This window comes from Tyto alba, unplaced genomic scaffold, assembly GCF_018691265.1.
Source record: "Tyto alba isolate M040663 unplaced genomic scaffold, T.alba_DEE_v4.0 Super-Scaffold_32, whole genome shotgun sequence".
Taxonomy (NCBI): domain Eukaryota; kingdom Metazoa; phylum Chordata; class Aves; order Strigiformes; family Tytonidae; genus Tyto; species Tyto alba.
The window spans coordinates 4,736,007-4,745,567 of record NW_024881307.1 but is presented as its reverse complement, the minus strand read 5'-3'; the positions used below and the strand labels follow the sequence as shown (position 1 = coordinate 4,745,567).

General features: G+C 41.9%; 1 protein-coding gene across 1 annotated transcript in view; it reads right to left on the bottom strand.

Annotated features, from left to right (window-relative positions):
- Positions 1-297: 297 nt before the first annotated feature.
- The window catches only part of LOC116961569, a 9,889-nt gene continuing 625 nt past the window's right edge, over positions 298-9,561 (bottom strand). The window contains exons 2-10 of the mRNA XM_042800689.1: positions 9,139-9,301; positions 8,655-8,737; positions 7,713-7,873; positions 7,341-7,482; positions 6,786-6,982; positions 6,606-6,684; positions 5,942-6,079; positions 1,447-5,144; positions 298-1,365 (exon numbers count right to left, since the gene is read on the bottom strand). Coding sequence (XP_042656623.1) covers positions 5,101-5,144; positions 5,942-6,079; positions 6,606-6,684; positions 6,786-6,982; positions 7,341-7,482; positions 7,713-7,873; positions 8,655-8,737; positions 9,139-9,269 — 975 coding nt within the window. The 5' untranslated portion in view covers positions 9,270-9,301 and the 3' untranslated portion in view covers positions 298-1,365; positions 1,447-5,100. The remainder of the gene's footprint in view (positions 1,366-1,446; positions 5,145-5,941; positions 6,080-6,605; positions 6,685-6,785; positions 6,983-7,340; positions 7,483-7,712; positions 7,874-8,654; positions 8,738-9,138; positions 9,302-9,561) is intronic.

Genomic DNA, 9,561 nt, shown 5'->3' with positions numbered 1-9,561 from the left:
TAGGGAATCTTCCTGGAGATTCCCAACAGCCCTTTTCTTACTTGGGGGTCACTGTAAAAAAAAAAAAAAAAAACAAACATTTTTGGAGATCTTTTTGTTTAATTTGAAATATTTTCAACAACAAGAAGAGTTGTAACTTCAAAATTGTTTGTGAGTTCATCCGAGAACAATGTACCACTGGATATTGTATACAGAAAAGTTATCTACTCACCAATTAGGTTTTGCAGCCTTTTTTTTTTTTTTTTTTTTTTTAAGAGGAACCCTGACAAAGAAAGGTTCATCTACAGCTTTTACAAGATTGTCTAAATTTTTATATGCAGTTTTAATATGTTTCTCTTTGTGCTGCTTGTATACAAGTATGTAGCACAGCAAATCAGCAGGATTGCTGATTCAACAGGTGTGTGAAAGATGGGACAGGGTCCATCCGATGGAGATACGGACTCATATGAGGACTTATAAAGTTATTTGTAGAAGCTGGTCAGGTAAAAGCTGAGATAAAAGTAGTAAGGACTTGTTAATTGAATACTTCAACAATTCCAGACATAAAACTACTGAGTTAAAGTTGAACCAATCTGCAGCTGCAGCTTGTCCTCCTGACAATTTCTGTGATTCACCATACCAGCCCAGTATCTGCAAGGAGCAAGGCTTCATTTGGTAAAGTTATTAAGCATGTGCCTGGTTTCAAACTGATTCACTGATGAACTAGCTCAGTGAAACTACTCTTTTCTCACAGAAATGAGGCATTTATTATTTCAGGCTTCAGGAAACAACCCAACAAATTAAGTGCTTCTTCAAGGAATAAACGAACAAGCATAAGATGGCCTCCAAAACTCAGTACCAAACAACTCCTTCAATTTGTCATTATTAGAGTTTCCCAGTTTCTTTGGAAGGGGAAGCCACAGTTTTACTCTTGTTGCCTTGTGGCAAATGACACCTTTTACCCGTGATAGAAACACAATACACCCATGGATAGATGCTGGGGACCCAAAGAAACTATGAGTATTAATTTAATTCAGGGCAAGGTTTCACCTTTTGCAGATGGAACTTTTGAAAGCAAGATTGCTTGTTTGCCATATTTTCTGGATTTCACTCTGGTAGGTAACACTTTTGCATCTTCCCATGTCCCAGTTTATCTACAGAGAGAAGAGAAAAAGTAGCCGGTAAGAGAAGATCAAATATAATTCTTGTACTTCCGTGGTATACACCATGTCATCTGTGGCTCCGGTACTTCACGCACAATGGAAAGATATAAACAAGCTTTTTCTTCTTTAGGCAGTTTTAGTTTTTTAGTTCTGGAAATGAAGATTTCCCATTTTGACTATAAATTAAAAACCTTCTTCTTTAGTTCAGGCTTTTATTCCTCCCCTAGGAGCACAACTGATTTGATATTCTCTCCTCTCATGTTTAAGAACAAGATTATAGAAACTTCTACTTCAGGCTACCTACCCAGGAACTTTGGAGTGACAATGTTGTGGTCTTTCCACAGTCATGTAAAAACAGCTTCTTGGGAACCTTCATGTCCTGTGAGGGATAAAAGCACTGTATTAAACCCAGAAACATTTGAAAGAACATTTCCTGGAGGTAGAACTGGGACTATCAGGAAATCTCTGTCCTATGTGGAGGCAATCCTGACTTCCACTAGACCATTTGCAAAAGCAGCCTTAATTTCAGTGTCCAATTCCTGGTATCTTAGTTCTATCTTCAGTAAGTGTTCAACATCATTAGGTCCTATTTTCTCTGAGTGGAGCTAAGGATGCTCAGAGGCTCAAGCTAGGAATCTAGAACAAAAATCCTCTCTGACTTTCAACCTTCACCTGTGTGAGGATATTTCTTTAGCTACAAAGGAAAATGAAAACATCTCCAATATAGAGAGATATGTGACTAAGTAGTACACAAAACTCTGTCACTCAGGAGCTGCAATGCATAGCAGTCCTGGTTCTGGAGCAAATTCTTCACCTGGCCAGTCTCATCTGACAATTCAATTTCACCTGCAACACACAGAAGTCTCAGTCAGGGTTCAAGGGCAGGAAGCTAATAAGAGTTATGGCAATTAAGTTCAAGACATGTGTCAGTTATGTAAAGGTAACCCACATCTAAAAAACAGCTCAAAGTCTGGGTGCATTTTAGTCGAGTACTATGATTCAGGACCGTCTCAAAATAATTATCTCTCTCTCATCCTAGTGGTGAGCCAGCCAAGTCACATTGATGTGTATGCTTTTTCTCAAGGCAAAAACTAGGTTGGGTCATATAACTCAGCACAAACCTCTTTTGCTGTGGGATAAGCTGGCTTGTAATACACTGCACTTGCTGTGGTCTAGGAGAATTCAATAGGTAGCCATTACAGCTATATTCATCAGTGGCAATTTGGTAGGCTCAGTTAACACGCCTGTATTCAAGGACTGAGTGTGACAACCTGCAAAGAATCCACCAGCAGACGTGGGCTGTTAGGACATTTCATCACGTTGATATAGTAATGAAATCCTTATTGGGCATTTTCTTCAAATGGACATTTTCGTCAGACATTTTAATTGGACCTTTTTTCCTAACCCCATTTAAAAGCACGCTAGCTGTGTACATATAAGAGGCAAGGATTAACCAGATAATGAGCACAGCCAGGGGTGGCCTCAGTAACTGCAACAAGCATCGTCAGGAACATTATCTGGCTTTGTGAATGCACCGGGAGGCTTGATGACAGTTTCACACTGGAAGACAGAATCAGCAGAAACCATCCAGCTCACTTCAGGACTCAAGAGCCACACGCAGCCATAGACCAAAGAGTTTCCTTTTCAGGGAACTCAACCATACCTTCCTTCTCACAGCCACAGCAGTGTTTGATGTTCTCCAAGAGAAACTGAACTTTACACTGAACGTTGAAAAGAACCTTTCAATTTTCTGTTGAGAGGCAAAAGTCAAAGCAACTGAAGAAAAACCAACAGCCCTGTGATCCTTCTCCAAATTCCAAATTAAATGACCTTGCACTCAATCACTCTTATCAGCAGTCTCAGGGAAATGGCACCCTTCTGAATGTGAGGGGACTTCACAGCTACTCCAGACAGCGCTGGACTTCCAGAAGATTCCACAGGCCACTAGAAAAAGAGCTATCAACAGTAAATACTTCAAAAGGAGAAAAAACCCAGTGATTGCACCACTCCTCTTTTTATTTGTTCTTTCCTTTCCAAAAAAGCTATTAACAGGGCATGAAAAGAAATACTGTGTGAAACTGGTCTTTTCATTGATATTATTTTGTTTTGCAGGAAAAGCCAACCCAAAACATTTTGAAACTCAAAAATGTTTACTTATAGCTGAAGTGTACTTGTTTAGAAAACCACAGTGGGGAAAAAAATAAAACTTCTAGCAAAACTCCATACACATATATTTGTTTTGGTCCAAAAGAAAAAAATGTTTTCATTGGAAAGACGTTACAATGAAAAATTTGACAAATCTTATTTACTACTGCTTTCCACCCTGCATTTTACAAATGTAACCTGGGACCACAAGTCACAGAGATAAATTTATCACCTGTCTGGGTACCATGTTTCCCTGCGGATATTACAAAGACAGCAATCACTGAAGATGCTTACATCCATGTAGCACTGTTATAAACATGTCTGCTGTTAACCACAAAAGGAAGCAACGAGGACAGCAATGACAGTTTTTTCACTTCTATATTCTACAACAGGCAATCATAGAGAGTGACCTACAGGTGTTTTGTAGTGTTTGCCTGCGGGTTCCCATTTTTTGGAAGTCCCTTCAAAGTGTCAGTAGGTACCCAAATTCTCCCAAGGTGAAGTTGCAAAGGAACCATGTTTTGGTTTTAGGAGCAAGCTCAGAAAATGTGGAACCACCAAAAGGAGCAGATGAGGGCAAAACACCTTGCAGTTCATCTGGATCCACCAGAGGTACCAGGTAGTAAAAGCAAACCCAAGAGCTTCTGTCTTGGCTCCTGGGCACTGGAGTCTGACTCTCTTAATACCTACTATAGTTATGCAAAGGCAGAAGGAGCAAATACAGATTTGTGCCTAGGAATCAGGAAGGAGTGGGTTCACAAACGAGCAATTCAGTAAATATTGCAATGAGAAGATAATAGGCTTTGCTGTTGGAAACAGCTGCCTGAAGCCTACCTGTGGGGGCTGACAAGATACTGCGCTGGCTCAGAGTCAAGAAATTTTACGTTGCTGCTCTTGGAGCTAAGGAATATTGCGCAGAAAGAGATGGAGCAGGTGCTCTGATTCCGCTCCTGTTTCACAAAAGCAAAGCCCTCTTCACAGCCAGGCTCTCTGGGCTTCACGCAGACAGGCCAAAAGAATAAGAATGGCAGGAAGGACATTTTCTGTTTAAAGGTCAGGCTCCCAGAGAACTGGACAACAGCAACTACACTAATCCCTGAAGTCACTACTACTGGGAATAGTTTAAGTGTACTCTTTTCTCAAAAAAAATCACGTCTCTAGAGACCTTCAAGGTCTCTGCCAGTAGACCTTACTGAGATCAACATGTATATATCCAAAACATTCACAGGTGTTGTGGAGATGCTGGGCAAGGCTTAGAAATGTGGCTTTAAACTGTACTTGAAAAAACCTCTCGTATATCCTCCGTATCAGAGACCATAAAGGCTATACAGAACGCACTGGTAAGTAGGGGCTCTTTTGTCACCCACAGCCTCACAATTTTTCTGCCTTACTGACTTAACAATGAAAACTATAAAATTAGTAAGCAATGCCAAGAATCTCAGCTTCCTTCTCAAACCTATAAATTATCAATAATCCAAGGCAAGTATGGAAGTATTTCAACCAGGTTAAGGAAACAGAATAGGATTATTCATTACACATTTAACCAAGTACATCTCTAACCAAATACATATCTATTCTGATATTTCAGGTACTGCAGCTCTGTCCACAGACACACACACATGCTCCCATAATCCACCTTTAGCCATTGCCAAGGATGAGCTAGGTTCCTCAAGGAAATGAGCTGGTGGCTATTTTGCTTTGCAGAAGATGAAATACTTCTGCTTCTGTCTCTTCAATCCTCTGAACAACGCAGCTCCTCTTTATTTCCAGCAACAGAGCTTCATCCCTCTTTGTGGCCCAAGACTCCAGCAGCTCAGAAGAGGTCTGAGCTCCCCACACTTGTTTGATGTTTGCTGTCTGTTACAGAAATTCAAAACAAGACCAGAGTGTAAATTCAGTGGACAACATCAAGGGACTGCTATGGCACTACTAAGGCAGCCTAGTCCAATAGGCAAAAAGCCAGGACAGGATCTACTGTCAGCACTATACACTGACTTGGTGACTCTAGAGTATGTGGCAAGCTGTACAGTGCACACTGATAGCGTATTCAGGCCTTTGCAAAGCTCACTGTATCTGAATTTCAAAATAATGCAGATGATTCACTCATCATTACACCAAAACTACACCATTAATAATTCCAAACTCTAAGCATCACAGTCTCAAAATTCAACAACAGCTTGAGGAAAATGTTCTGTTCAGAAAACATCCTGTTTATTTTAACCCTTTTTTTATTTATGGCCATAAACCAGCACACATGAAGAGAACAAACTGCCTTATTGTCTTCGTGGTAAATTGCTCCCTAAGATCACAGATCTCAGCTGCATTACAACATTTTCCCCAGAAACCTTTTATGATGAACAGACAACCTCTAATAAATGAGTTAATGAGAAACAAAAATTCTCTGTTTGTGTAAGTACCTACCGAGAGAAAGAAGGAAACGAGTCTACACATGTGAATTAGTCAAGCACTTTGGTCTGCTTATGAACCTTCTGGTCGCTTCTATTTAATGACCTGTAGGTCAATAGCAGACATTTGTGCGTGCGTTTTACCAGCACACCAAGGATGAGACACAACTTCTTTCCCCTCATTTTGTAATCCTATAACCTATCCACTATAGGGAAGCAGAAGCTGCAATGCAGACTAAGATTTGTTACCTGGATTAACAAGGTCTGAAGGTTGCTGCAGATTCACTAAAGCTTGCTTGATCTCACACAGAGTCTTGGCAAGGGGGGAAGCTGCTATCAGGCTCTCCACCTCCAACTCAGTCAGATAAGTCAACTGGAGATCTAAATCTGAAGAAAACAGGGGGGCACTTTTAAGCCTAAAGGAAAAAGAGGCTCTTCATGGCTGGATAACTGCAACATCCACGCTGTCACAAGGAAATTCTGTATTGAGCAGAGAGAATGAATGAATGCCCAGAGGCTGTGAGAATCACAGAACTGATGTTATAGAATTTTCCTGACCTCTCCATATTAAAATTTAATTAGTATAATGACATCCAATCTCTTCCCTACAGGTAGTCGCTTAATATAAAGGTGTAAAGGGTCTGTGGGGATGAAAGTTCCCTGACTTCCCTCTTACAGAGGAATAGAGGAGGCAGAAGTGGCTTTCCTGAACTGAAGGAATTTCAGTTGTCAACCTCAGAGAAAAAAATTTATGTGAAAGTAAGAAATAGCATAAATGGGAAAAAGTAATTATATGTTTGCTCTGTTAGCAAACATACATACCCTCTCTTGACCTGGACTTCACCTGAATCAGCTTTCTACTGTGATCTCTGAAAAGTACCCATGGCACCCACAACTAAGCCACTGCCCTTACCATGTTCTTCGTGTCCAGGGAAGCTAAAAAAGCCATCTTTCCTATCGAAGAATTCGCATTGCTGAGGCAGCTCATGATCCTGTGGGATAAAAAATGCCCAAGAATTAAAAGAAAAGGGTAAGTGGAAAAAAACTAACAGAAAGGTGAGAGATGGCCCAACAGCAGACACCTGCAACTCACCTGCCCTTCCACAACTTCTGATTTACTTTCACTGCCCAGGCTGTCCAGTGAGGGTACAACTGTCACCGCATCCTGTCCTTGGACCTTCTGCTCCATCTCTTGTTTCACAGCTACATTCTTGTACAGAACGTTCCCAAGCAGCATTTCCAGAGCTTTCATTAACTCTGTTGCCTCTTGCCACGGAGCACCTAATGAACCTGACAAGCAATTTAAATGGACTTCTACAGAACCACACGACGACCTGTAATTATCTCCTGAGCAAAATCAAGAACAGGAACCTTTCTTTAGAAATTCCACAAGATAGCTCCAAGATGCCTTATGCTGTAACATTTCCAAATAACTCTGTGCTTACCTGTTCCTAAGCTGACAGACCTGTCCTCTCATTGAGCTCACATGAAGACAGGCTGCCAGCTCTTACAGAACTACACCACCACTAGAAGACATGATCTTGTGGGATCTCATCTCGTATATGATCTATGACTTTTTTTTAACCAGTCCATTGATGTTACCCTTACACTTCACTTCTGCTCTTGCTCTGCACTCTGATTCTCTCACCTGCTTGGAAGTTGTTGCTACAGTGTTCATCACATTGTTCAACACTCACTGCTGCCCAGCTGCTGTCTGCAGGTTTATGCCCACAAATCCTTTGCCTGGCAATGATTTTCAGGCTTTCAGTGTCCAGCGCTTGCACCATATCCTGTTTACAGAAAGCAGCAGTATGACACTCTGAAACCCTCACAATCCACCCATTCCACATGCTGCCTGTCATATCAAAACACAGATTAGCATAACTATTCTATGGCAAAATAAGGCATTGAAAGGAGGAAGACCTATCCCTCAGTAAACTGCCACTTCAAGGGAACAAGCTGATTTTACAAATGTCACGGTCCCAAGATTTCCCTTCCTCAATTGCTTCTTCACACTGACCATGAGACTTTGAATTCGCTGGCTGATTCCGTTGTAAAACACCAACACATCCATCCTGTGCTTTGCCAGCTGAGATGCCAGGTGCAAATTTTGATCTTCCAGCTTATCGTACAGGGTGCGAACACTGAAATCCTCCAGAACCCTCAGTGCAAAACGCTCTTCTGAAACACAAGGCAAGTCTCACACTTAACCACTGGCCACAAGTCCATTCTAATTTAATTCCCAGAAGGGGCACTGCCTATGAAGCAACAGCATTTTCTCTACTGTGAAGAAGGAAAATGGATGAAGCAAGAGATGGAAGAGAAGGTCTATTCCTGAGTGATGGGGAGGATGACAGAGTGCTACTATCAACTCCTGACTTGTCCAGTAAACTGTCAGGGTGCTACTTCTCTGTAAAATGTTCTCAGCATCACTAGATGGTGCTATCTGCTGGGCTCTGGACTTGCTGTATCCTGTGAACATCCTGAAATTCCCAAGATGAGGTCAAACCCAGAAGGTAAGCAAGCACCATGAGTTATGTGCTTTTGGAGAATAGAATGAGCAACAGGACAACTCAAGGAAATATTTTTAAAGATTGTTATTTTCTTCACTAGTCATTTGAACCCGCTGTTGTTTTAAAGGACTTTTCAGGGCTGGCCAGTTACTCTCCTGACTCTTAAGGAAGAAAACACTAACCCATTCCAATGACAGGAGGTTACACTCCTCAAATGAAGAGATCAAGTGAACCTAGAACGCAAGTGTGCCTGGTGTGTGTGTGTAAATGTGCACATACGTGTGAGTGCATAGCAGCCAAAGTGCCTGCGTGACCTCATGTGCATGCATAAATTTCTGGGTGAGTAGGTATCAAAATATCGTACTAGAGAGTTAACAGAAGACAACAGAATGGGGTGTAAGCAGGAAGAAGCCAAGAGGAGAACACCTGAAGTTGCCACAGCACTTCACCTGTGTTATGTGCAATTCCTTTTTCTCCAAAGCCAGCATCTTCTCCAGAACCATGAGGACCAACCATCTGGTAGAACTGAAGGCTAGAGGGAATGACAGAATAGGGTGAAGAGCATCTTATTCTTCTCAGTAGAATCAGATATTGCAGCATCACCTGTCTAGTTCAAGCAGATGGATAGGCTTCCTGTCTAGATTTTGAAGTCAAAACATGCAGGGTAAGCCTAGGTGAGGAAATTCAGGCAATAATTGTCTGTGCAGAAGACACAATGGAGCTGTTATACACTACACTGAAAGAGAGCTGGAATACTGCTGGGAAACTCCTGGGTAATTCCAAGAAATTCCCCGTGCAGCTAGAAACTCAGCGTACTGGAAAGCTGATAAGAAATCCAGCACTGGGGTCTGAGTCACTAATTGCAACCAGACATGCTTTTGTACTATCAAGGTCCGAGCTCCTGATACCTATTATCACACAAAGGTGGTTTACCTGTCTTTAAGGAGGATGTACTCTGGTGGGATGTGTGGCTCGCCCAGGCTCCTCCATCGCGGCTTCCAGCTCTTCAGGGGGCTAATGATGGGGACAGCAGGCTGGAGCACTATAGCCAGGGTTGTCAGCATCACAATTAGGAAGCCCAGAACAAAGAGGACCACTGGGGAAGCCAAGAGGGGTGGCAAGAAGTGAGAAACAGAGGAAGCAGTGTGTATCAGTAGCACAGACTCCCATTAACACTTTATGAAACGCTCTCCATCTGACAAACCCCCAGCATTTAGAAACTTTTGTAATCATTACATGGGCTTCTGCTTCTCCCCTTGCTGATCTGGTGCATGCAGGCAAGGAGGCAAAATGTTTTCTATTCAGGAAGCTGAAGGTGACAGAACCAAGGATCATGCTTGCAAGCCACACTTTCAT